This window comes from Dipodomys spectabilis, unplaced genomic scaffold (assembly GCF_019054845.1).
Source record: "Dipodomys spectabilis isolate Male_0828 unplaced genomic scaffold, ASM1905484v1 ptg000108l, whole genome shotgun sequence".
Classification (NCBI taxonomy): Eukaryota; Metazoa; Chordata; class Mammalia; order Rodentia; family Heteromyidae; genus Dipodomys; species Dipodomys spectabilis.
This window is the reverse complement of record NW_024870785.1, coordinates 14,353,401-14,381,167: the sequence shown is the minus strand read 5'-3', so window position 1 is coordinate 14,381,167 and position 27,767 is coordinate 14,353,401. Positions and strand designations below refer to the sequence as shown.

General features: G+C 40.0%; 1 protein-coding gene across 1 annotated transcript in view; it reads left to right on the top strand.

Annotated features, from left to right (window-relative positions):
• Positions 1-19,997, top strand: part of Adam10 (ADAM metallopeptidase domain 10) — an 88,483-nt gene extending 68,486 nt beyond the window's left edge. Inside the window, exons 8-16 of the mRNA XM_042687536.1 lie at positions 658-841; positions 5,026-5,189; positions 7,053-7,236; positions 9,614-9,764; positions 11,015-11,198; positions 12,024-12,132; positions 12,526-12,746; positions 15,930-16,056; positions 17,705-19,997. Coding sequence (XP_042543470.1) covers positions 658-841; positions 5,026-5,189; positions 7,053-7,236; positions 9,614-9,764; positions 11,015-11,198; positions 12,024-12,132; positions 12,526-12,746; positions 15,930-16,056; positions 17,705-17,799 — 1,419 coding nt within the window. The 3' untranslated portion in view covers positions 17,800-19,997. The remainder of the gene's footprint in view (positions 1-657; positions 842-5,025; positions 5,190-7,052; positions 7,237-9,613; positions 9,765-11,014; positions 11,199-12,023; positions 12,133-12,525; positions 12,747-15,929; positions 16,057-17,704) is intronic.
• The last annotated feature ends 7,770 nt before the right edge of the window (positions 19,998-27,767 follow it).

The following is a 27,767-nucleotide window of genomic DNA, read 5'->3' as shown; positions in this document are numbered from 1 at the left end:
GAATTTGATAAATCACTCTTTGTTTATTAGAGTTTTTGAAAGCAAAACTATTCTAAGTCTTCCATGTTCAGACATCTAGTAAATACTTGCTCAAAAATTTGACATCTTCAACTTTTTGGCTTTCCCCTTCCCCCCTCCTTCCCCTTTCCCTTCCTCTCCCCTTCTTCCCCTCTTCCTCCTTCCCCCTCCCCTTCTCCATCCTCCCTCTTCCTCCTTCCCCTCTTCCCTCCTCCCACCTCCTCCCCCTCTCTGCCTCCTCTCCCTCCCCTCCCCTCTTCCCCTTCTCCCTTCCCCTCTCCCTCCCCCTCCTCTCCTCTTCCTCCTCCTCCTTCTTTTCCCCCCAGTAGTTTGAATTCATGCTTGCAGGGCAAGCACTTTACCTCTTGAGCCATGCATCAAACCCAACATCTTCAATTTTTATTCTTTTGCACTGCCTTGCTCTTTTACTTTTGTCATTTTCTCATTCATTCATTCATTCATTCATTCACTCACTCATTGGCTTTGGTGATCAGCTCAGGATGTGGGCAGTGGGAACATCATTAGAAGCCTTCTTGCTTTCCTTTTGGCCCGAAGCATAGGCAGGTACGGAAGTAGGTGCTTATTACTAAGATTTTGCTGATATGAATTGCTTATTTAAATTACTGTTTTGGATTTTAGATCAATACAACTGCTGATGAAAAGGACCCCACAAATCCTTTCCGTTTCCCAAATATTGGTGTGGAGAAGTTTCTGGAATTGAATTCTGAGCAGAACCATGATGACTACTGTTTAGCCTATGTCTTCACAGACCGAGATTTTGATGACGGTGTTCTTGGTCTGGCATGGGTTGGAGCACCTTCAGGTACTTATCTGTGTTTTATGCTAATACTTGAAACGAAAAGCAGTTTTCAAAGAAGACTGAAATTTATAAAATACAGGAGATAGATAAAGGGAGTATGTATGCCTCCATAATGTCTTAATCTACATTACTCTTCTCATTTTTATTTTCATTGTAATTTTCAATGATGACTAGATAGCAGCATCTTAAATTGCAATTATAGCTAAGTGCTAGTAGCTCACACCTGTACCCTAGCTACTCAGTAGGCTGAGATCTGAGGATCACAGTTTGAAGCCAGCCTGGGCAGAAAAGTGCATGAAATTTTTATCTCTAGTAGCATCATAAAGTTGGAATGGAACTGTGGCTCAAGTGGCAGTCAGCAGAAAAGCAAAGTAAGGGACAGTGCCCAGGCCTTGAGTTCAAGCCCCAGCACCAGCACCAACAAAAATTATTAACCTTGAGTTATTGTGTAGCTAGATATGATAGGTCCTTACTTACTGAGTTTCTATCAATAATATTTAAAACTAAGTGTAATACTTTTAAAAATTAGCTATAATTTATAAAATTAGATATAGTATTTTAGTTGTCTTGTATAATTCAAGTTATATATGCTATAAGTCTGTATGGGGCTGGGAAGATGGCTCAGTGGTCGAGCGCTTGCCTTGCATGCTCGAGGCCCTGGGTTCGATTCCTCAGCACCACATAAGCAAAAAAGAAAAAAGCCGGAAGTGGTGCTGTGGCTCAAGTGGTAGAGCGCTAGCCTTGAGCTGAAGAGCTGAGGGACAGCGCCCAGGCCCAGAGTTCAGGCCCCATGACCGGACCCAAAAAAAAAAAAAAGTCTGTAGTAAATATGAAACTAATGTAAATAGCATTCACAAAGATAAAAAAGTTATTTAGTAAATTAAGCAATGTATAAACTACAAAGACATTTTTAGAGTGTAGTCAAATTTATAAATGATCTTCCTTTAAATTAGCTAGACCTTAAAAATACAGTAAAGTGTTTATCATTAAAAATATGTATATGCTTGTTTACAAAAATAAAGAAAAACTGACCTTGCAGATTTGTGTTGTGGAGTCTTCTGTGCATAATTCAAGAGTGGCAGTGCTGTGTTGGACAGATGTGCTTATAGCCAGTCGTAGCCAAAGCTAGGGGGATTCGTGTACTATTTGTTAGAACCATAAAAGTGGGTTATAACTAGTCCATGCGCAGTAGTTACTCATAGATTTTATATGTGCTACTTCCTTGAATGTCCTTGGACATTGCTGGTTCCTAGAAGTCCTTAGGACTTATCTCTGGGTAAAGAAAATATATTAAATATTCCTAATCATTGAATATTTTTTCTCTATTCAGTTATCTGTGTGGAAAAGGTAGTCATTGTAAAGCAGCATAAAGGTTTTAAGTCCTTGTTGGCTTAGATCCGCCTGTGGCTCAGTCTTTTAATTTTCTTTCCTGCAAAACTATTCCAGCTTCTAAATCATGTCATGGCAGTAATTTCCACTTATATTTGCTGCCAAGAATTCTCATGTATTTAATAGGAGCAAGGCAACAGAGGTGTTGTAGTATTAGCTTATTCTTATAGTTCTGTTCAGGGCTACCTAGCATTGAAAGCTTTATCAGGGATTTAAAATAGTATACTTCCTTAAAGTGGTTTAGTTTATGATTATACTTTTGTGTATAGGGAGCTAATTTGAAGAATTTTTAGAGCATCTTAATCCAGTTGATTGCATCTTTTCAAATGTCAGACAGGGAAAATTGGTCAATTTCTCTCTGTGTCTTTGTGTCTCTATCTCTCTGTTTCTCTGTCTCTCCTCCCCCCCCCAACTTGCTGGTGATCAAGCATCCTAGGTAAGCTCCCTACTTCAGAGCTACATCCTCAGCCTAGAAACCTTTTAAATGTGGATGTAAACTGAAGAACTTCCCATTAAAGCCCTTTTAAAAAGTTAAGGGAGAGTATAACAGGTGTACTGGGGAGGCTGAGGCAGGAGGGTGGTAAGTCCTGTACCAGCCTAGGTTGCATAGGGAGATACTCTCTCAGAAAGCAAATTAAACAGAAAGTGTAGTTTCCTTAGTGTAATGATTATAATCCCATTGACTGGCCACCTAGTTTGTGATTATACTGCCAGTTTTCTATTTCTTTTGGTGGTTTTTACATGTGAAAGCACTGTCAACATGATAGTAAGCTCAAGGTTCTTTATAGGGAGCCTGTAGCTATAAAATGACTTCATATGTTTAATATAAGCAGGCGTGGGAGTTTCCTTCCTGCCTTCCTTCCTTCCTTCCTTCCTTCCTTCTTTCTTTTTTTTTTTTGGGGGTCCGGTCGTGGGGCCTGAACTCTGGGCCTGGGCACTTTTATCTTTTTGCTTATGTGGTGCTGAGGAATCAAACCCAGGGCCTCTGGCTTGCAAGGCAAGCGCTCTACCACTGAGCCACCTTCCCAGCCCTCTTTCTTTCTTTCTTTCTTTCTTTCTTTCTTTCTTTCTTTCTTTCTTTCTTTCTTTCTTTCTTTCTTTCTTTCTTTCTTTCTTTCTTTCTTTCTTTCTTTCTTTCTTTCTTTCTTTCTTTCTTCCTTTCTTCCTTTCTTCCTTTCTTCCTTTCTCTCTCTCTCTCTCTCTCTCTTTCTCTGTCTTTCTTTCTTTTTTTGTTGGTCGTGGGGCTTGAACTCTGGGGCTGGGCGCTGTCCCTCAGCTCTTCAGTTCAAGGTAAGCACTCTACCACTTGAGCCACAGCACCACTTCCACTTTTCTGGTGGTTTATTGGAAATAAGAGTCTCACAGACTTTTCCTGCCTGGGCTGGCTTTGAACTGCGATCCTCAGATCTCAGCCTCCTGAGCAGCTAGGATTACAGGCGTGAGCCACTAGTGCCCCGCTTCTTTTAAAATTTAAGAATGTTATCAGACACTTTGAAAAATAAGGTGGAATTTACAAATTTTTTTTTCAAAGCTGCTGAAGAATTATAAGAATAGTACAAGAATGTCTAATCAATTGTAATGTTTTTCCAAATTTATTTCCTATAATTCCTTCTTATTTTCTTTCCATTTCCTTCTTATTTTCTCTCCATCTATTTTTGGAGGGGTAGTTTGGGAGTGAACTGAGGGTCTAGTACTATTTATTTATGTACTTATTTTTGCTTGAACTCAGGTCCTGGGTACTGTCTCTGGGAGGCTTTTGCTCAAGGCTAGTACTCTACCAGTTCCGCCAGAGCACCACTTCCGGCCTTTTCTGTTTATGTGGTGCTGAGGAATCGAACCCAGGGCTTCATGCATGCTAGGCATGCACTCTACCACTAAGCTACCTTCCCAGCCCCTATTTATTTTATTTTATTTTTTATTTTTTGCCAGTCATGAGGCTTGAACTCAGGGCCTGGGCACTGTCCCGGAGCTTCTTTGCTCAAGGCTAGCACTCTACCACTTGAGCCACTGCACCACTTCTGGTCTCTTTTCTGTTTATATGGTACTAAAGAATCAAACCCAGGGCTTTATGCATGCTAGGCAAGCACTCTACCACAAAGCCACATTCCCAGCAATCTAGTGCTTTTTTTTTTTTTTTTCTTCTCATTAAATTTTGTTTTAATGGGTCTCAAAATTCTGTGACAGATTTTTGGTTCTCTAGTGCTTTTTAGACACACTTATCACTTGAGCCACATCTCTAACCCTTTGGAGTTAATTTTCAGAGATGATCAATCTCTGTCTCTTCCCTCTGTCTCTCTCTCTCTCTGTTTCTCTGTCTGTCTCTCTGTCTGCCTCTCTGTCTCTGTCTCTGTCTTTGTCTCTCTCTCTCTCTTTCTCTCTCTTGCTCAAGGCTTTTGTTGCCATTGTGGGCATCTCACACAGTTGGGAGCATCGGCATGTACCACTATGCCTGGTTTGTAAGATTTTAAAAGATGTAAAGGTATAGGCTTTGACTCGCTATAAATATTGATATATTCAAATTTAAAGGAAATGTAAATACTCTCTTGCTAAATGAAAACACATTGATAATGAAGAACCAGTATAAGGCCAGTGTATTCAGTCCTGGAAGTTTCTTTCTGGGTGCCATTAATGTTTTATTTGAAATGATTTCCTAATCTTGGACTAAAGAGACTTTTGAGTATTTGACACATTTGAGTACCAATTGCGTTTTAAGTTAATAAACGATTTCAGTTCATATTTACCTGCTTCGGGGCTGTGGGGACTAGGTAACTCATTTGACAGCTTCTGTTGTGCATTAGGAAGCTCTGGAGGCATCTGTGAGAAAAGCAAGCTGTACTCTGATGGTAAGAAGAAGTCCCTGAACACTGGGATTATCACTGTTCAGAACTACGGGTCACACGTGCCTCCCAAAGTCTCTCATATCACGTTCGCTCATGAAGTCGGCCATAACTTTGGATCTCCAGTAAGTATTGCCACATGACTTCGTTTTAAAAAATTCAGCAGCCTTTTTTATGCTGAGTGATTTTAAAAAACTGCGAATATAAATGTACATATGAGTTTAATTTTCATTTATTTATTTTGAGACAGTGTCTCATACTATATAGCACAGTTTTGCCTTATATTCTCTTTGTAGATAGACCATGATGTCCTCAAACTGTCCAGCCTCATGCCTCGGTCTTCCTGAGTGTTGGAATTATAGGAATACACCACAATGTCTGGCCTGTTTTATTTTTAGTGATACAAAATATTTTTCTTTTTTCTTACCAAACTAAGTTATACTTTCTTTGTGAAGTTTTACTCTTGATTTGAATTCTCATCACATTTTAGGGGGTCCAATACAGACCCCAGTAAAGACTTGTTAAAGCCCATCTGGAGACAGAGGATACACAGCAGGGACTTGGGTGAGCCTGGGCATGGTTGAGGAGAAAACAGTGATTTTTTATCTGGATGGACGCCTTGGAGTTCTGGTACCTTCTAGAGAGCAGCACTGTTGCATGCTCCAAGCCAGAGGAGTTTCATTAAGTCGGATTATTTTATAACCTTGGTTTGCCCCTTCTACTATCGTTCTGAATGATTGCGCTGAATGATATGATCTTACCCCTAAACTTTGCAGGAGGGCAGGGGCTGCTGAGCTCAGTGTGATCACATAAGAGTGCGCTCTTGGGGAAAGTTCACATAGCTGTGCTCTGGTCTCTTCTGTATGTAATCAGTACTTGAGACTACTTCTGTGTACTCAGACTTTGTCCTCTGTTTATTCTGTCAAGTACTGTATGTGTCCAATGCTCTTCATTTCATTAAATTTAAACCACTGTGTTTCTGACCTTAATCATCATTTTTACTCTTTCCTATGTACTAATAAATGAGCTGCCTTAGGTTCCTGTTCTATGTATTTGTTTCCTTCCTCTTGTTTTTTCCTACCTCAGTCTTCTCTAAACTAGTATTAGCATGTTGTATATATGTAAAATACATATATTTTAAAAAAACGTAAAAATTTTTTAACTTAGGGCCCCATGCTTGACGTTTTTGCTTAAGGCCAGTGTCCCTACACTTCCAGTCCAGCGTTTTGCTGGCTAATTGGAGATGGAGTTTCCCAGGCTTTTTGCTTGGACTGATTTTGAATCATGATCACATAGATCTCAGCCTCCTGAGTAGTTCAAATTGTAGGTGGGAAGCACTAATATTTGGTAACTTACCATATAGTTTGAATAAGATTGAGTAGTTTTAAAGTAGTTATATTACTACTTTAGAGTTTGGATGGGCTTACTTTTAATAGGCTTTTATGACAGTTTGTCCTCAATTTTAGTCCCTATCTACAAAGTTCTAAATCATAGCTCGACTGCCACAATTCCTTATCTTCTGTGACATTGGCCCCTAAGACATTTCCTGCTCACAATATAAAATAATGTAAATCTGGGCGCTGATGGCTCATGCCTGTAATTCTAGATACTCAGGAGGCTGAGAGATCTGAAGATAGTAGTTCAAAGCCAGCCCGGGCAGGACAGTCCTTGAGACACTTATCTCCAATTAACCACCAGAAAAAAAGGAAATGATGCTGTGGCTCAAGTGGTAGAGTGCTTGCCTTGAGCTGAAGAGCTCAGGGACAGCGCCTAGGCCCAGAGTTTAAACCCCATGACCGCACCAAAAAGAGTATATATCTATATCTATATGTATAATAATAATAATAATAATAATAATGTAAGATCCTTTCTAAAGGAGAGTCTACAGCTTTTGCTGGTCTACTAATGAGAAAATGCCATTTTTTTTTTTTTTTGCTGATCTGTAAATCTTGTTTTATTTCCTCTTTCTGTAACTTTCTACTTGGCAGCATGATTCTGGAACAGAGTGCACACCAGGAGAATCTAAGAATTTAGGACAGAAAGAGAACGGCAACTACATCATGTACGCAAGAGCAACGTCTGGAGACAAACTTAACAACAATAAATTCTCACTGTGTAGTATTAGAAACATAAGCCAAGTTCTAGAAAAGAAGAGGAACAACTGCTTTGTTGGTATGTACATTTCTCCAGCATTTATATTCTGCTGCATCTTATAGTTTTTTACAAGATTATATTTCTTGCATGTAAACACTGAGAACTTGTCACATGGGTTCATAAAGAGCACCCCACAATGGGCTAAACAAGAATTGAGGAAGATTTCCAGATAAAATCCCACCTTTTATTTTCAGTTGACATTTTTAATAGTAGACTCGTGTTCAGTTCTAAGAAGCAGTAGACTCTATACTCTTCGCCCAGTTTCCCACACTGGGGCTGTCCTGCAAACCTACAGTTCAGAATTATAGCCACAACATTGCCATCGATAGATAAAATCCACAGATCTTCCCATTTCCAGGTTTTCCATATTCTCATTTCTGTTGGTGTGTATTTAGTTCTATACAGTCTCATTGCATGTATAGGTTTATACATCCCACCACCACAGACCAGATTCAGAATGGGCCAGCTGCTGCTGACTTACTTACACCTATAACTCTCAGGAGGCTGAGATCTGAAGGATCATTATTTGAAGCTAGCCTAGGCAGAAAAGTCTTTAAGACTCCATCTCCAGTTAGCACAATGACAAACTGGAGGTTTGCCAAGCAAACAAATGGAGAGAGAGCCCAAGACCTAGAGTTCAAACTCCAATACCAGCCAAGGAAGGAGTAGGGGAGAATTTTCTGAGTGGAAATCCAGTCTTTGTAGAGTATTACAGATTCAGATGTGCTGTATATGAGGTGGTTGAAGGAAGTGGCGCTGTGGCTCAAGTGGTAGAGCGCTCGCCTTGAGCTGAAGAGCTGAGGAACAGCGCCCAGGCCCAGAGTTCAAGACCCACGACTGACCAAAAAAAAAAAAAAAAAGAAAGAGGTGGTTGAAATGGTTTTCCTCTGCTCGTGCAGTTCCCATCTGAAGCTGTGCTGTGACTTTTCCACCTGACTCAGCACCACAGAAAGAAAGGAGCACAAGTTGCAGTCTTTAGAGACCCTGGGCTTTGACGGTTTTGCTCAGATTGGGGTCTCTAGTGAATCACAAAATCCTGAGAAGTTAGGTTTTTTTTCTAGAAAACAAAGGCATTTGTTGCTCCTTGTCATTCCCAGCAGATGATAAAGTTCTGTGATTTTTGTGATCTTACAAAAGCCAGCATTGCTAGGGTTTTTTTGTGTATTTCTGTTTTTACTGTGCTCAAGATTGAATCCACTATTCGGTTTTCATAAGACTTCATGGACAAAAACCAAATTGCTTGAGAAGAAAGCTGAAGATATTTTCTAAAACCATTCACTATGGTTAGGCTGGACTATCTAACTAGTTAACCAAGATGGGGCCCAGTACAGTTAGGTTGCAAGGGAATACAAAAGAAATAATGCATGTTTCTTCCCTTGAGCAACTTGATCTAGCTGAGAAGCACCACTAAGGAACATCTAAAAAGTTATTTATTGAGTATAGTTAGGGTCACCCATTCCACAGGGCAAAGTTACCTAACGTGTTCAATGAATAAATGGCATAAAGCAAAAAGAGAAGAGTGAATCTGTTATATCTTAACGTAACAGATGCTTGAATCAAATGGACAAGCCTTGTTTGTAACTTAATTCAGGTATACCAATTGTGAAGAGACAGCTGAGGAAATTGAATGTGGACAGTCTGTTAGATGCTATTAAGTATCTTGTTGATTTTGCTAGATGTGATAATGGTATCATGGTTATGATTTAAAAAGAAGAAATCTGGGCTGGGATGTAGCTCAGTGGCAAAGCGCTTCCTAGCAAGTGCAACGTCCTGGGTTCGATCCCCAGTACCAAAAAAAAAAAAAAAGAAAAGACAAAAAAAAAAAAGAAAAGAAATTTGCTAATCCTTTTGAAATGGATCCTAAAATATTTACAGATACTCCAGAAAAGAGTTGTTGGGGAGTAAGGCAAGACTGGGCAATAGATGTGGGAGTTCGTTGTGTCTGCCCTTTTGCTGCTTTTATGTATATTTGGAATTTTCTGTAACAGAAAGTTTTCATTTTGTTCCTGGTTGATGCAACTCTAACCTTGTTTGCATTTGTGTGTTATAAATAGTAGAGGCATGGTTCGATATAGCTCAGTGTAGCATGGCCTAAATAGCAAGCGACTTGCTGATTCTGTAAGGACCTCACAAGGGATGTCAGGTTAGATTCTCTCATTGTGCTGATTAAGATGCATCGGCCCCTATGAGGAAGGAACATGTTGGGGTACCATGGCTAGCTCCTAGTAGAACCCTTGTTAAATCTAGGTCTCCCAATTTCCACATTCTGCTCTTGTTTTGCCTTACCTATTCAATCATTTCCTTTCTGTCTTTGTTATAAAGCTCTGAAGAATAGCTGATCTTAAATAAATTAATGTGTGCACTTAATGCTTAATCTGCTGTGCGTTTTTCTCAGAATCTGGCCAGCCCATTTGTGGAAATGGAATGGTGGAACAAGGGGAGGAATGTGACTGTGGCTACAGCGATCAGTGTAAGGACGAGTGCTGCTTTGATGCCAACCAGCCTGAGGGGAAGAAATGCAAACTGAAACCTGGAAAGCAGTGCAGGTACCTGTAAAGCCTCCTTGAACACTTAGCAGACAGAACTGAGCTCAGGGGATGCGCATGCTCTTCACACTTTGTCCTGCCATGCTATTCTGTTGTTTTTCTTAGATGGCACATGGTACTTTGCTGTGGGTGTTTGACCTACTGAAAGTTTGTGTGGTGGGTTTTTAGAAAAGGGCCTGAAAAGGATACTCACATTATTTACTGCCTAACATTAAAAATCTGACCACCTTCTGTATTTTTAGAATCTTAACAAATATTTAGGTAACGTGGAGTACATACTTTTGTGACTTAGTGAAATATAATTATTGCACTTGTCAGATTCACTAGTTTTAAATTATAAGCAACGGAATCTGGTTTGTACAATACTTTAAAAGTATCTGGTCTGTACCTTGGTTTGATTTTAGAATAAAATATGAGAAAAACTGATACATAATACATAATATAATGCATATTGTAGCTATGAAAAAAGTTACCTCATAAATCCATTTTCTATTAGAGCATTTCACAAAGGCAAAGAATGCTAACTGTAGTATTTTGAGCATAAAAACCAGATGCTCGACTCTTTTCTGTACTCACTGGAATGTTCAAATATAGTAGTTTCTTAATCCAGTAGTTTCTTATTCAGTAACATGTAAAAGATGAGGCTTGCCAGATATGGGGGCAAGGGTGATATTTCATGTCTGTAGTCCTATCTGTTCAGGAGACTAAGAACTGAGGGTTGAGATTTCAGGACAGCATGGGCAGAAAAGACTGGGATTCCAGTTCCTGCCAAAAGGCTAGGCTAGAGATATGGCTCAACAGGCAGAGTGCCAGATTTGAGGAATAAAGCCAAGCAAGAAGCCGGGCACTGGTGGCTCAGGCCTGTAATCCTAGCTATTTAGGAGGCTGAGATCTGAGGATCACGGTTTAAAGCCAGCCGGGGCAGGAAAGCCTGTGAGACTCTTATTTCCAATAAACCACTAGAAAACCAGAAGTGGCATTGTAGCTCAAGCGGTAGAGCGTTCGCCTTGAGCTGAAGAGCTGAGGGACAGTGCCCAAGCCCAGAGTTCAAGCCCCCATGACCAACAAAACAAAAACAAACCCCCCCCCCCCAAAGCCAAGCAAGAATGTGAGGCCTAGAGTTCAAGCGCCTGATCCCAGCACCAAAAAAAAAGAAAAAGAAAAAGACGATCAAAAAATGAGGCTGATCCATGCGTATATAGAAAACACCTAAAGACTTAACTCGGCTTACTCATCTGTTGTTCCTCTAGTCCCAGTCAAGGTCCCTGTTGTACAGCCCAGTGTGCATTTAAGTCCAAGTCTGAGAAGTGTCGGGACGATTCCGACTGTGCAAAAGAAGGAATATGTAATGGCATCACAGCTCTCTGCCCTGCATCTGATCCCAAGCCAAACTTTACAGACTGTAACAGACACACACAAGTGTGCATTAATGGGGTAAGCATTCGGTGTCATGGGTTAATTTTTAATTTTATAGAATCTATGTTTTCAGAATGATTATTGACACTGAAAGCTACATGAAGTGATTTATCCTAGCTGGGTATGGTGGCATACACCTGTAATCCTGGCACTTGGGAGGCTAGGATGGTAAGTGTGAGGCCAGCCTGGGGTGCTAGCAAGTTCCAGGCCAGTTTGAGTACCAAGTGAGATCTTGTCTCCAAAAAGAAAAAGTAATTAATGTTATTGGTCTCTGTTTCAGTAATTGTTCTCCCACAAAGCCCACATGTTTGGTGACTTTTTTCCAGCCACACGTACCCTATTCTCTGGAGAAACATCATGGCACAGCTAGGCACTGGCTGTGTCTATACTGCTTTTAGGATTTCTAAATTAATACATGGACTCTTTCTGTTCGTTTTCTCTGCATGCTTTCATGCTTGTCACTTTCTTCTGCACAAGAAAGATCTGTTTTCCTCTCCTGAGGAGCCAGAATAACCAGTGTGGAGTTGGTACTCATCTGATCTCTTTCTGTATGGATTCAGTGCAGGGTTGTTTTTTCCCCTTCTTGCTGCTGCTTGAAAGGTTGTGCTGTTTTACTCGCATTACTCTCCATCAGTGTTTATATGATCCCAGTGCTGATTCATCTTTGTGTTTTCATTTTTGTTTTGCCATCCTGGGGATGGCACATGCCAAGCAAACGCTCTCCCGCAGAGCCACACCCCCCAGCTCTGTTGGTTATTAACTTGTATTTCCACATTATTGCTTTGACATCGGAAGCTTAGCCCTGCCGATCGATGATTGTGAATAATTTGTGTCTCCTGCCAGCAATGCGCAGGTTCCATCTGTGAGAAGCATGACTTGGAGGAGTGCACGTGTGCCAGCTCCGATGGCAAAGATGACAAGGAGTTATGCCACGTCTGCTGTATGAAGAAAAGTAAGGCTTGTCCCCTGCGGGAGGACAAAGACTATTTTCCCTACATTTTAACTGTTCAGCTTCAGCATCTGCTTTGGATAACAGTGTGCAACTAACTCTATCCTCTTAAGGAACTTTTTAATCAAGTGTAGTATTATGTCTCTAGCATGATGGTCCCTGCAATGCTATGAAATGATACACTACCAGCTTTTATGGCAGTAATTTATATGAGTGTGGTAGGCACTAAGTCATGTTTATATGGTCATATTGACAGCAGTGTCCCGCTTCACTAGTGGAGGTCCATTGAACATGTCCTAGTGATGGTTTTAGGCAATTCCTTCTTCCTCTTTCTCTTCCCCCTCCTAGCCCAGTAGGACATCTGACCTTTGACTTACACATGGCCTTCTTTTCCAGTGGATCCATCAACTTGTGCCAGCACAGGGTCTGTGCAGTGGAACAGACAGTTCAGTGGCAGGACCATCACGCTGCAGCCTGGGTCTCCTTGCAATGACTTCAGGGGCTACTGTGATGTCTTCATGCGGTGTCGATTAGTAGATGCTGATGGTCCTCTTGCGAGGCTTAAGAAGGCAATTTTCAGTCCACAGCTCTATGAAAACATTGCCGAATGGATTGTGGTAAGGATAGTTTTTCTTGATTAAAAAAAACCCTAGCTTAAAGTGGTTTGATCTGAATTTTAGTTGATCAAAGGTCACTGTTGTGGGGAAAATGCTCACTTCCTGTTTATATGGAATTACTCTATATGCAGATTTTTGAACTTTAAATATCCCTGCTTGTTACTTCCTTCCGCAGTGATCAGAATCTCCGACTGTGCTCATGCATAGTGGTATCAGCTGGTAGAATCTTTTGTTCCACTCTACTCCTTCCCTTGTGGCCTTGGTGGGTAGAGCATTTTCATGGGAATTCTTCCTTAAGTTGTTTTGGAAAGCTCAGCTTGCATTTTATATTTCTCCCTAATGTCAGTATGACAGATAGCCAACTATGGGTTCTACTTTGCTGAGAGATGAGCAAGAAGATGGTGATTTCTAAGAGTCTTTCCCATCTTTTTAATATATTTTCTTGTTCATGATAGAATGTTAAACAGAGCAAGGTCAGACCAGGACCTTTTTCAAGCAGATCTGTTAATGATTATTGAGGCTCATGGAGCATTACTCTGAACTGGATTAATTTTTAAGTCCATGTTTCTCCAAATTTGAAAACATAGAATTACCTGGAATGTTCTTTCTGTTGATTTAAATTATAGCTAATAATGCATAGTAAGTTAGACTAGTACATTTTGACTCTTATTTGTCATCAGCTATTTGTAACTGACTATAGTGAATGGTATCTCTCTGTTTCGTAGATAGAATTACTTTCCCAGAGTTGACTTCATGGTTTTTCTTTGTTTGTTTTTAACTCCCAGGCCTTTTTTTGAACTTAGTACCTTCTCTTCATCTTACAGTTTTTCTTAACATCTTTGTGTCAGTGCCAGGTCAGAGCTTGGCACAAAGCTACCATTTAGGTCAGGTGCCTGTGGCTCACGCCTGTAATTTTAGCTACTCAGGTGGCTGAGATCTGAGGATTGCTGTTGAAAGCCAGCCTGGGCAGGAAAGTCTGTGAGACTCTTATCTCCAATAACCCACTCAGAAAACCTGAAGCGGCACTGTGGCTCAAGTGGTAGGACACTAGCCTTGAGGAGCTGAAGAGCTGAGGGACAGCGCTCAGGCCCAGAGTTCAAGCCCCAGGACCAATAAAAAAAAAAAAAAAGTTGACACTCACTAAATGTTGATTGACTAAATGACAAGTCTCCTTTCTTCCAGACTAGTAGATAAATTGTAATCTTTTCTTCTGAGATACAATGTGTTTGCATTTATTAGATCAGGCGCTTCCCTCCATCTTATAATACATAAAAGATAAAACACATATTTTAACTCCCTTTGATAATTCTCTTTCAAATGGAGCATTTTAAAAAAGAATCAAGCCTAGCAAAAAAGAAAAAAGCCACATGCTAAAATATACCAGTTGTATCTACTTTTCCTTGCTTCTTATACACTACCATGTTTCATTTCCCCAGGCACTAAGTTCTGAAAATCTAGGGGTGTTGGCACTAAAACTTCTCAAGCTTTGGGCTTCTAAGCCATGAGTTACCTGGAAAACCTTATGGAGGTCCAGAAACACTGCTTAGGTAGCCCAGAAGCTCTTGAGAGCTCAGATACTCCAAGTTAGTAAATATTTGTTGATCTGACACTATATTTGTTGTGCCTTCTTGTGCAGTCATTCTTGGAGAGCTTTGGTGGGAATCTTTAAAGGAGGAGTTTTAGGTAAAGGAATGGCACAGTCAATTCCATACTTGGAGTCACTATAGTGTGGTGGCCGTGTGGTAAGCAGGGAAGAGGAAGGAAATGTGTTAGGGAGTGTGATACACATCAGCAATGGAAGCATGTCCTATACCGTAATAGTCACTGATTTGAAGTAGTAGGAAGACCCTTGACCCCAGGGATTGGGTCACATTACAAGTGACACTGTCTCCCCAGAGGGGACTTGCAAATGTGTTGTAGTTGTTAGAGTAATCAACTGAGGGGCTGTGCTGACATTTGATACAGATTGGGGTTAGGGATTGCTCAAGACAGACGGAAGGAAACCTTCTACTCTACCTCTTGATACTAACATTTGAGGGTTAATAAAAGTAGAAAAAAATAGAATTCCATGGAAAACTTATATAGTAAGGAAAAGGGAATGGTATTCTAAATACTAAGGGTAGAATTCTGCAATTTATTTTCTATAGGAAACAAAGGAAAATTATAGGAAACAGTCTGACAGGCTCAGCAGGATATATGAAATAGCTTTTAAAAAGTAAACCTGTGGGCTGGAGGTATAGAGCTCAAATGATAGAACGCCAGCCTCGTCAACTCAAGGCTGTGATTTTAAGCTCCAGTACCACAAAACAAAGTAAACTTGTGATTTCAAGCCAGATTCAGCCCTGTCAACATGTTTTGTGTGACTACCCGTTGCTTTTAGAAATTTTGAATGAGTTTGCCAGCATTTAAAAATAGATTCACTTGAAGAAATAGGCATAGGCAATGATTTTCTGAATAGCACTCCAATTGCTCAGGAAATAGCAAGAATTGACAAATGAGATTACATCAAATTAAAAAGCTCTGCACATCAAAGGAAACAATTTACCAGAATGGGGAGATAACATAGAATGAGAAAGAGAAAAAGAAAGCTTTGTTATTCAATGAACAAAGGATTAATATCCAGAATATATAGAGAATTCAAAAAAAGTAAACAACATGATAGTCCAAATAATAAATGGACAGATGAATTGAAAAGATATTCTTAAAAGAAGTATAAAATACAAAGACAAATCCATGAAGAAATATTCAACATCCTTCGCCATAAAGGAAAGGAAAGGAAAATTTCATTGAAATTCCATCTCACTCCAGTCAGATGGCTAGCAAGAACAAATGATGGTGGGAATGTAAATAATGAAGCCACGGTGGAAGTCAGTATGGAAGTTCCTTCTGAGTTCACCTTTCTTTACTTTTATTTTTAAGTAGTTGTACAACGTATCGCTTTATGAGTACAATACATCTTGATCAATGGTGTCCCTTCCATCACTTTCCCCCCAGTTCCCCTTTAAAATGATAAAAACACATTCCTTTTTCCTTTTGTGTCCCTCACAGCTGGCACTCTGCCACTTGAGCCCTACCGCCAGTCCTAAATGTTCTTTAAAAATGGAGATGTGATAGGTTCTGTTGTACATTTTATGTTTTAGAATATTCTAGACTTTTTAAATGGGAAAATCTGTTTGTCTCTAGGCTCACTGGTGGGCAGTGTTACTTATGGGAATCGCCCTGATCATGCTAATGGCTGGATTTATCAAGATCTGCAGTGTTCACACCCCAAGTAGTAATCCAAAGTTGCCACCGCCTAAACCACTTCCAGGTAAGGCGTTCCAGCTGAGCATGTGCTTCCACCACTCACAGACATTGAGCAGGTGCAATTATCGATGAGTCTTTAGTAACTAATGTTATAGAACTTTCTCCTCAAGAGCAAATTGTTGCGTGAATGACTCAGCTTGATGTTCTAAGTGTGCTTTTTATCAACCCCGTCAACCAAATGACTGCCAATTTAATGCTAAACATCCAAACAACTCTTACAACTAGAGATCTTGACTTTTCTTGGTATTTGTTTTCTTGTTTTGTTGCATAATGCCTTTCCTTGTTTTTATTATATATATATATATGTATATATAATATATATTTAATATATATGTATATATAATACATATTATATATGTACATATATATATTATATACAATACATATACATATATATGTATATATGTACGTATATAAATGGTAGTTAAGCTGCTTTAAAATGGCAGGTCCTTTCTGTTTTAATAATTATGTTGATTTTACTGCTTTTAATCTCTGTGCTCTTGAAATATTTTCTAGCCTGGAAGGTCCTTTCCCTATGGCTCAGTGAAGCCTGTAGGCAGTGCAGATGCCAGTGTGTAGGAGAGTCTTAGGGTAGGCACCTTCTCATCAGAGCCTCAGGTATGCTGCTCTCAGGACTCCTGATAGCATCAAGTGTGGTGAGATGCTGAGCTGAGTGACCACAACTTGCCCCTCTTACTTCCCAGGAAGGAAGTCTCTTGTCTTGTCTCAGGCCAAGTCTCTACCCCACAGAAAGGACTTCACAATTAAGGATGTTCTTTAGGTTTCTCTGTTTTCCCTTGTGGTTACCTGTTTTAGGGCAAGGGAGCCCGGAAACCATGTTAGGGAACGGGATTTAATTGGGGATCAGAGGAAATATGATTTTGATAGCATTGCTTTTCTTAAGTTTATAGGATTAGCACTCTGAACTTGGGTTAGTCTTAAGGGATTTCCGAGGACCGGCTCATACTTTTGGTACAATGACCAATTACAGTTATTTTCAGTGAAATCAAGATTTTATTGTGAATTGGTTTTATTTTATTGGGGAAAGAGCTGTTATTGGTAGACCCAGTAAATGAAAAGTGCTAAGACTTTCATCCTGAAACTCCTGAGCAGGCTATAAGTCAGTTGCGGCTCCTGTTGTACACACCAGGCACATCAGAGGTGAAGTTATTTGCCCAGTCACTTAGTAGATTCCTTATTGAACAGCCTATGATAAATGCAGGCCTTCCAAGGGCCATTTACATAGAATTTCATTCCCTCAACTAATTTTGAGGGCTTTATACAGCCTCGGGGCTGACTGTGCGCCCTATGCTAAGTTCACTTATGACTACTGAGTACTTGAAACATGGCTAGTCTTAATTGAGATGTACTCTTAAATATGAAACCTCTAACACACTTCAAGACTTAGGGGAAAAAAAAAAGGAAATACCTCACTAATGATGTTTTATATTTGAATACATCTTGAAACGGGATATCGTGTGTTAAATGCAGCAAATACCGAAACGATTTCACCTGGTTGTTTCATTTGGCTTCTAGAGAGTTTAAAGAGTCTCTGGTTGCTGGTTTGTGTTGGGCTGTGCAGACTATAACCGGGCGCTGGGAAGAGCAGCTCATAGCCAACTCACCTTTCCACCTCTGTCCGTGACTTGCAGGCACTTTGAAGCGGAGGAGACCTCCACAGCCCATTCAGCAGCCCCAGCGACAGCGGCCCCGGGAGAGTTATCAGATGGGACACATGAGACGTTAAACTGCAGCTTTTGCCTTGGTTCTTCCTAGTGCCTACAATGGGAAAACTTCACTCCAAAGAGAAACCTATTAAGTCATCTCCAAACTAAACCCTCACAAATAATAGTTGAAGAAAAAAAAAAAAATGGCAAGAGATCATGTCCTCAGACCAGGTGGAATTAACTTAAATTTGAAAGCCTGAAAATTCCAATTTGGGGATCGGGTGGGGTGGGGTGGCAAAGGAACTCAATTTTCTTATGGACAATATTTTTAACCTAATGGCACAAAGTCTTAGAATATCATTCTGGGCCCGTGTTTCCTGTTCTTCGCTGCTGCGTTGTCTTCACTTGCAGTCAAACTTGGCTCTCGATAGACTGATACCACAAAGTGAAATAGATCTATTTTTTTTTCAACTGCCAATCACGGATTGGAGGCTCGACCACCTCAACATTGGAGACATACTTGCCAATGTACATACCTTGTTATATGCAGACATGTATTTCTTACGTACACTGTACTTCTGTGTGCAATTGTAAACAGAAATTGCAATATGGATGTTTCTTTGTATTATAAAATTTTTCCGCTCTTAATGAAAACAAGCAAACAAACAAACTTACTGTTTAATTGACATACTCAGGATAACAGAGTGGTGGTATTCAGTGGTCCAGGATTTGTAATGCTTTCCACGGGCAGTTTGGAACCAAGAATCAGTTTCCCTTTTCCTTACGCTGGAGTTGGTTCTTCGTGCATTTTCTCCCTTATGGAATGGCTGCCGTGAGCTGGAGGGGCTGTGCTGGGCAGAACAGTGGAGTGTGGTCAGACTGGACATCCGCATACCGCTCACAGCTAGCTCTTCATGTACACGTCTGCTTTCTGCTTACAGATGTGATGCCTCCTAACCCGATTCTTCTTTTGAATTGCTTAGGTGAACTTGGATTCATGCTTTGGTAGCAGTTCTATCCGTGAACCGATTTCTTTTCATTTGTAGCCTACTTATATTTGTATTTTTCATCTCTCTAAAGTATGCTAATGTGCTTTTTGTTTGATAAGGAAAAGAGAAGCTGTGTCTTCACAGAAACATTTGAACAGGTTTTTCAGCATATTGTCACTGATCATGGCTAACCACTACAGACAGGAGTAGTTCAAGTTGTAGATAGGCCTTCTGATATTCTTTCCCTGAGATCCTTTAATAGAACTGAAGGCAAAACAGCACAATGTCCCATTCCAAATTTATTTTGTAAGCAGATGTAAATAACTGGCTTTTTTTTTGTTAAGAGAGAAAGCAAAAGCATTTGATGTATTAACAGGCTTATTGCTATGCAGGAAATGGAAGGGGCATTACAAGAAACTTAAGCTTGTGACATTATTTACTGCTTCTGTTTTCCAGCTACATCATTTCAGTTACAACTGAAACAGCTACAACTTTCCTTGCTTCGCATAAGAGGCAGAATTAGGGAAGGCTGAGATTTCTATGGTTTGGCTTTTTTTTCCCTTCTGTTGTTGCTGTTCCTTCCTTTTTCTTAAGAGTATAAGGTTTACACAATCATTCTCATAATGTGACGCACGCCAGCAAGGCCAAAAAATGCTAGAGAAAATAATGGGATCTCTTCCTGTTAACTTGTACAGGATGTGGTGACTTTTTTCAAAATACAGCTTTTTGTACATGATTTAGAGACAAAATTTTGTACATGAAACCCCAGATAGACTATAAATAATTCTCGACAAACCAGTAGGTAGATATGTATGAAATTGCTTTTAAATCATTTAAATGCCTTTGTTTTTGGACTGTGCAAAGGTTGGAAGTGGGTCTGCATTTCTAAACTGGTGACTTTTATTCTGCAAGAGTTCTTAGTAACTTCTTGGGTGTGGTAGACTTTGAGACATGTACATTTTTTTTGCTTGTAATGTTATCCTGTGGTAAGGTTTTGGTGGGGACAGACTGCTCTGCTTTATTTTTGAGTCTAAGTTAAATGTGTTCTGAAAGGAGATACATGCACTGAACTCTTTCCACTGCAAATCAAGATGTGGTAAAATGCAAAGATCAAGAGACATGAGATCTAATACTACTGTCAGTTTAATGTCCACTGTGTTTTATACAGTATCTTTTTTTTGTTCACTTTGGAAATTTTTACTAAAAATTGCAAAAAATAAAGTATTGTGCAAAGATGTAAGGTTTTTTGAAACTTGAAATGCATTAATAAATAGACTTGATGAAATCAACTTGAAGGTTCTATGCTCTTTGAACCCTGGGAACTGTCAAAGGAGTTCCCCACAGGCAGCTTCTCCTTCCTAAAGGAAAGACATCATTATCCAGATAGACCGACTCTTCCCATACAAGTGTAGGTAGCTTTATTTGTAGTTTGGAGTCCGTGTAGGAAAATGTTTTTTAAAAAAGGACATTTTAAAACATTCCGTCTCAGCTGTTTTTCACTATATCTAATCAATATTCAGTACTTCTCTTGGAGGAAGAGCTGAGTCATACTGGAAACTTGTGGTCTTATTTTATTTTTTGAAACCTGGAATGCTAAGTACTTCATTTGTTTTAAAGGTCTAGTTTAGCCAGGTGTGGAAGCACATGCCTGTAATCCCAGCACTCAGAACACTCAGGTAGGTGGACAGTGAGTTTAAGGCCAGTGTAGGCTGTCTAGAGAGCACCTGGTTTTAAGCATCTAGAGCTGCGATGTAGCTTAGTAGTAGTATTCTTGATACCTATCATGCACAAGACTCTGGTGTAGTTGGAGGAAGATCTAGCTGAATACATTTAAAGTTTTTTTGATCCAAAGTTTTCCTGTATTGTCAGAGTCAATGCAAATAAAAAGCTGACAAGTACTACCTAGAAAAGGAATTATATGCTTAAAGTAGTACTCTGTTTGGAGAAATGTGCCCCAAATTCTTTTTTTTTTTTAAGACTAAATGATTTACATCTCTTGAATAAGTAAGTAAAGATCCAAAGAAGAATTTTATTTATTTTTTTGTATGTGACAGGGTCTCATTTTGTGGTCTAGGCTGGCTTTGAACTCATGATCATCCTGCCCATACCTCCTGAGTAGTTGGATTTCAGGTACTTGTCACAGGTTCTCAGCTTACAATGTTTTAGTATTAGATTTACTTTGTTAATTGGGGACCACCAAAATGAATATATTATATCTAGTTAGTCATGAAACTTTCCTTCTTCATTAATTGAGATAATTACTCATTTGTCATTTTTTCCTGTAATTATTTCAAGTCTGTTTGGAACTTTGTTTGCTTTGGGGCAGTTTTCTAAGTTTAGGCACAAACTCAGAACAAAATGTTTACTGTTTCTGGACTTAGAATATTCTCCATAGTGTCAGGCTGTTGTTTTCAGAAAGATTTACTTAAAGAAAAGATAGCTTTAAGCTGGTCACTGGTGCCTCATACCTGTAATTCTAGCTACTCAAGGCTGAGATCTGAGGATTGCTGTTTGAAGCCTGCTTGGGCAGGAAAGGCTGTGAGACTCTTATCGCCAAATAAACTATTCAGAAGTGGCACTCTGGCTCTAGTGGTAGAACACTAACCTTGAGCCAAAGAAGCTCAGGAACAGAACCTACACCCCGAGTTCAAGCCCCAGTACTGGCAAAAAAAAAAAAAAAAATAGCTTTATGTGGTTCATCTTGGGCTTTTTTGTTTTGTTGGTTGGTTGGTTGGTTGGTGCTATACTGGGACTTCACTGAAAGCTGGTGCTCTATCACTTGAGTCACAATTCCCCTTCCAGCTTTTTGGTGGTCAATTGCAGATAAGACTCATGAGCTTGGGCTGGGAAGGTGGCTCAGTGGTAGAGCGCTTGCCTTGCATGCCTGAGGCCCTGGGTTCGATTCCTCAGCACCACATAAGCAAAAAGAAAAAAGCCAGAAGTGGGGCTGTGGCTCAAGTGGTAGAGAGCTAGCCTTGAGCTGAAGAGCTGAGGGACAGCGCCCAGGCCCAGAGTTCAGGCCCCACTACCGGACCCAAAAAAAAAAAAAAGACTCATGAGCTTTGCTTCATAGTCTGGCTTTGAAGCAGTGATCCTCAGACCTCAGCTTCCTAAGTGCAAGGATTGCAGGCATGGTCCGTTGGCACCCAGTTAGTTTCAGCATTTCATATTCTTGATTAGAAACAATTGATGCTAGACGCTGATGGCTTACACCTGCAATCCTAGCTACTGACAGTTCAAAACCAGTCTGGGCAGGAGAGTCTGTGAGACTCTTATCTCCAGTTAACCACCAGAAAACCAGAAGTGGCTTTGTGGCTCAAATGGTAGAGCACTCACCTTGAGCTGGAGAGCTCAGGAATAGTGCCCAGGCCCAGAGTTTAAGCCCCACAACCGACCACCACCACCACCACCAACAACAAACTTGAAAGTTAGGCATACTGGTTTGCATCTGTAGTCTGAGCTACACTAGAGACCGAGGTAGGAGTATCACCAAAGTCTAGGAGTTAACCCGAGCAGCAGATCAAGACAAAAACCAAACAAAGCCCACCATCCATTGGTTGAACTTTTTCCATTTATTATTAGTGTAATATTTCCATTACTGTTTTCTGGAATCAACCCTTAAGATACAAGTGGAGCCCTTCTGTTCTATCTTGCTATATTATTTGTCTTAGATATATATACACAGATGAAGTACTGTTACATTAACAATTTATGTACTTTATAATTGGTAAGCTTTTCTCTCCTACAGAGAACAACCAGATACTAGGTAAAAATAGAGGGCTGAGTAAAATATTTATTCAGTTCTGCTCTTCTTTGAAATCTCCACTAAAATGATTGGGATAATACCACGAGGACAAGATGAATGGAAGAGGAGAAATGAATGAGAAGAAAATTCTGGAAATTGGGAAGCAGGTTGAGAAATCATGTCTATCTTGGCAAACCCACAAAAGCCAAATCTGAATGCAGTGGAGGCAGAATGATACAATTGGCACAGTTAAGATTTGTGGACAAGCCCAGTATGGTGATTCATGCCTGTAATCCTGGCAATTTAGGCTAAGGATTGAGGTTCGAAGCCACTCCAGTCAGGAGAGTTCATGAGATGCTTATCTCCAATTAACCATAAAAGCTAGAAGTGGACAGTGGAACTCAAGTGGCAGAACACCAGCCTTAAGTGAAATGGGTAAGAAATAGTACCCAGGCTTTGAGTTCCAGCCTTGGGCCTTCTTACCCAAGACTGAAAGCATAATTAGACATTCATAGTGTATGTCCGTTGTCCTAATGACTAAATATTTTATTCTATAGTTGTATTTTTTTTTTGGGGGGGGGGTCCAGTCGTGGGACCTGAACTCTGGGCCTGGGCGCTGTCTCTCAGCTCTTCAGCTCAAGGCTAGCACTCTACCACTTGAGCCACAGCGCCACTTCCGACTTTTTTCTTTTTGCTTATGTGGTGCTGAGGAATCGAACCCAGGGCCTCAGGCATGCAAGGCAAGCACTCTACCACTGAGCCACCTTCCCAGCCCTATAGTTGTATTTTTTATGTTAACTACTTCCTCGATATTTAATAGAGACTAGATTGTTGATTATTTTTCATATTCCTGTGTGGAAATCCTAAGCTTAAAAATAAATTCCAAAAAAGTGGAATTTGGGAGTTAAATATTTTTTTAAAGATCATTGATAGAAAAGTTAGAATATTGTCTCTTAACATTAACATACAAGAATAATCTTTTTAACAAGTGCTCCCTGCATTAAACAAAAATCTGGGGGTGAATCGAAGTCATAGAGACTCGGAACTGTTTTCATTTTAGCAGAAATTCATGGTAATAACTGATATTCCTAATGATTTTTTTATAATGATCTTTTTAGTGGAGTTAAACTTGAACCAGTCAAGCTAACATAATTAATTATATTCTGCTCCAGTTACAATGAATAATTGATTTAGACTGTTAGGGTGAATTTTGAAGCGATCAGTCACTCAGCAGTCTTAGCAAGAGGCCATAGACCCTTCCTTGCTTTCTAATTTGTGTGTGGCTTGGTAACTGTTAAGGGAAAATAATTATTTTCTGCTAAACATGTCAAGGACTATGGTTAGGTTATCCACATTAAACTTGGGTGTGTCACTTGGGAACAGATGTTAAAGTACAGTTAATGTATGGTAAACTAGATTCTTCTACCCTTTCTTGTTTAAATAATAATGACCCTTGGAGATGGAAATGTATCTTGAAAAAGATAACTTAGAGTTTGTCTTTTTAGTCAGCATGGAGAAGTGAGAAAGAATTTGTGTGGTGTAGGATCTTATAGGATCTATGAGTTCCCCATTCTATGAGTTGTAGAGGTCATTTTGGAAAACATGAAGCCTGTCGATGTTCACAAATTAAGTCATTTCACATGCCATTCTGACTGTGTTTTCAGTAACTTCACTTCCAGCTTTTTGGTAACCAGTTGGAGAGAACAGTTATGGAACTTTATTGCCTAGAGCTGGTTTTGAACCTCAGATCTCAGCCTTCTAAGTAGCTAGGATTACAGGTGAGGTACCAGCTCCCCTCCCCCCCTTTGAATGTTTTTTACTATTCTTTTCTTCTCTGACTTTGGGGTGGGAGTTTTGTGTTTCTAAGCACCAAAGTGCTGGGTTTATAAATTAGTCATTTCAATATGTTGTGTGTATTTAGTTTATTTAGTTTGTGATTGTCATTTGTTTTTGTTTTTCATACTTATCTATTAGCAGCATCTCTAAGTGAATCTGGCCTGTTAACCACTTTGTTCTCTTTCTAGCCCAAAGCCTTCTCTAGCCTGGTTTGGAATTCTGTAGCTCCTAGTGGATGCAAATGTTGACAGGTATGGACCAGTTCCTCAATCCTTTGTGGGTCTTGAACTCAGGACTCTGGGTACTGTCCCTGAGCTTCTTTCACTCAAGGCTAGCGCTTGAGCTACGGTACCACTTCTGGCTTTTTTCAGGTTTGTTTTTTGTTTGTTTTTTAATGGTCAGTTGTGGGGCCTGAACTCTGGACTTGGGCGCTGACCCTCAGCTCTTCAGCTCAAGGCTAGCACTCTACCACTTGAGCCACAGCACCACTTCCGGCTTTTTCTGCTTATGCGGTACTGAGGAATCGAACCCAGGGCAAGCACTCTACCGTTGAGCCACCTTTCCAGCCCCTGGTTTTGTTTTTAATGGAGATAAGAGTCTCACGAACTTTCCTGCTCAGGCTGGCTGAATAGCTAGGATGCACCCATCCAGTCCTCTTACATAAGTTCTTCACCAAGCAAGGCCTCTGCTAGATGATAAGAATAAAATAGTGAATGTCACCATGGTGAAGCGAGCATACTGGAGCTCATTATACCATTAGCCAAATGATCATGTGAATCAATATGCAACCCCATAAAGGATGAGTGGTTGGAAGCAGTCTTCAGTGACCCAGAGGATTCTCACACAGAAAGAATCAGGACCTAGAAATTGCTTGAGCTAAAATCTAAAGGGTTAAGAGATCCAATAGAATAAATAGTGCTTTTGATGTAGATTGAAATTAACTACTAGACACTAACTTAATTTTTCTCAGGGGAAAAAGGCAATAAATTTGTTCTTGTTTTTATTACCCGTAAGCAGCCATTCATAAGTATCGGTTTTTGTTTTCAAAATGATCTTTCTTCACTAGGTGCGGTGACTCACATGTGAGGCAGAAGGTAACAAGAATTGCACATCTCATTGGTAGAGAGAGCATCTGCCTGGCAAGGGTGAGGCCCCTGGGTTCGAGCCCCTATACCTCCAAATAAAGAAATAATGAGCTTTTCATTTTTGCTTCTCACTCTCTTGTTTGTACAGAGCTGGTGAGCTCAGTGGTAGATATCCATAATTGATGATTCTTCTTAGGATATTGGCCCAAGAGTCTGGGAGCTGCGGAAGGTCTTAGCCTTTGACCTTTATCATGATTATAATAAGTTTGGGCTAGGACAAGTAGCCTTGCTCCTAGGATGGTCCCCAGAAATTGTATCATTCCATTCCAGCTTTCTTGGCCCACCCCCACAAACAAAATCCTGACTCACCAAGCCAAGCTCTTCATCTAGATGCACTCAAAAAAAAAACCAAAAAGAAAAAGATAGAGGACTTGAACTTAGGGCCTTGTATATCATAGCTGGTGCCTTCCTACTCCTAACTTATCCTGATACCCTAGTACTGACCCCAACTTGCATTCTTGGAATAAAACCTTCCATGGGAACAATATATTTGTGTGTGTGCACCAGAGCCAGTCCTGGGGCTTGAACGCAAGGCCTGGGTGCTGTCCCTGAGTTTTTCTCACTCAAGGCTAGCACTCTACCACTGCAGCCACAGCTCCACTTCTGGCTTCTTTGTAATTGGAGATAAAGAGTCTCACAGACTGTCCTGCCCAGGGTGACTATGTACCATGATCCTCAGATCTCAGTCTTCTGACTATTAGGGTTACAGTCATAAGTTACCAGCCCCTGGCTACAATACATTTTTTAAAGATTACATTGCTGAATTTCCTTGCTAAGACTTTTTTTAATTGCCTTTATTTTCATAAATGAAATTGGCCCATATTTTGGGGAAGGACTGTCATTTTCATACTTTGATACTCTACAGCTTTTCGTTATGGTCTTAAATAGTCTGGATAACATTATGATGATCTTTTTAATTTTTTTTTTTAATTAGAGAAAAATTCAGCTGTGAAACCATCTGGTCCTTGTGCATTTGCATGTAAAATTCTTAGAATTTCAGCTTTCTTGTTTATTGCATGCAACATTTACTACCATTTTGTGGTGTGGTGTGGTGTGGTGTGGTGTGGTGTGTGTGTGTGTGTGTGTGTGTGTGTGTGTGTGTGTGTGTGTACACCAGAGAGGCAGAGACTTACATATAATAATGAGTAAAATAAAGGCATAACATTAAAGTACAGGAGAAAATCAAATGCTAACTGAATTCTAATGATTCTTTCTAAGGCAATTGAAGCAAAAGCACACATTTATCATGGAGAATAAGATGAAGCGACAGGAATGCTAAGTAGGCTCTGTTCAATATTACATTTAGATATAACTCACAAATGAGGTGGGGAGGAAACTTAAATAATTCGGTCAATGGTCAAGAGAAACCAAATTGGAGAGTGGTAGTAGTTATTTCCCTCCCTAGAAATACTCTTCTTAAAAAATATATACTTAAAATCTAGGCACTAGTGTTCATGCCTGTAATCTTAGCTACTGAGGAGGCTCATATCTGATGACTGGTTCGAAGCCAGCATAGGCAGAAAAATCCATGAGACTCTCCAATTAATCAATAAAAATCCATAAGTGGAACTGTGGCTCAAGTGGAAGAGAGCTAGCCTTGAGCAAAAAAGCTAAGGGACAGCGCCCAGCCCCTGAGTTTAAGCCCCAGTGCTGGCACAGAAACACAAGAGCAAAAATTAACATGCTGCTAACAATGGGAAATATGCAGCTCTCAATAACAGTGATAACAACTCAATAATATAATAAGGTAATACAACTCAGGAGATGTTGATTAGCTTTCAAGAGATATTCTTGAGTTACAAGATTCATTTACTCAAAAGATGGAAGGTGTGGTCTCATGAGATTTTGATGGGGTTGAAATTCCTATAGCATAGAGATGTCCTAGCTATTGTAACCCCTAGCCTAGTGAAATTCTTGCATGTGTGGTGATGTTTGTACAACTAAATCTGTGCTAGTGTTCATGTAAATATAGCCCAGACAATTATGGACAGTACCAATATCTGATAATGATAGCAAATTGGCTCACATATAATGTAGTTATGGAAAAAATAGTCAATGATAAATTAGCTAATAAATCTATCTTCTATTATAGCATTTCACGAAAGGCAAATAATGAATGCTGAATGTAGTGTCTCAGATGGTACCAGACGCTCAAGAACTTTTCTATACTTGTTGGGATAGTCAGATATAATCATTTCTTATTCCAGTGTTTGAAGTTGTGTACCAGAAACATACTTACCATTTAAGAGGTGAGATTTGTGAGGCAGAGGGGTGGGGGGTTGGGGAGGGGGGACCACGGGGGGGGGGGAGGAAGGGAAGGGGGGGGTTAATAT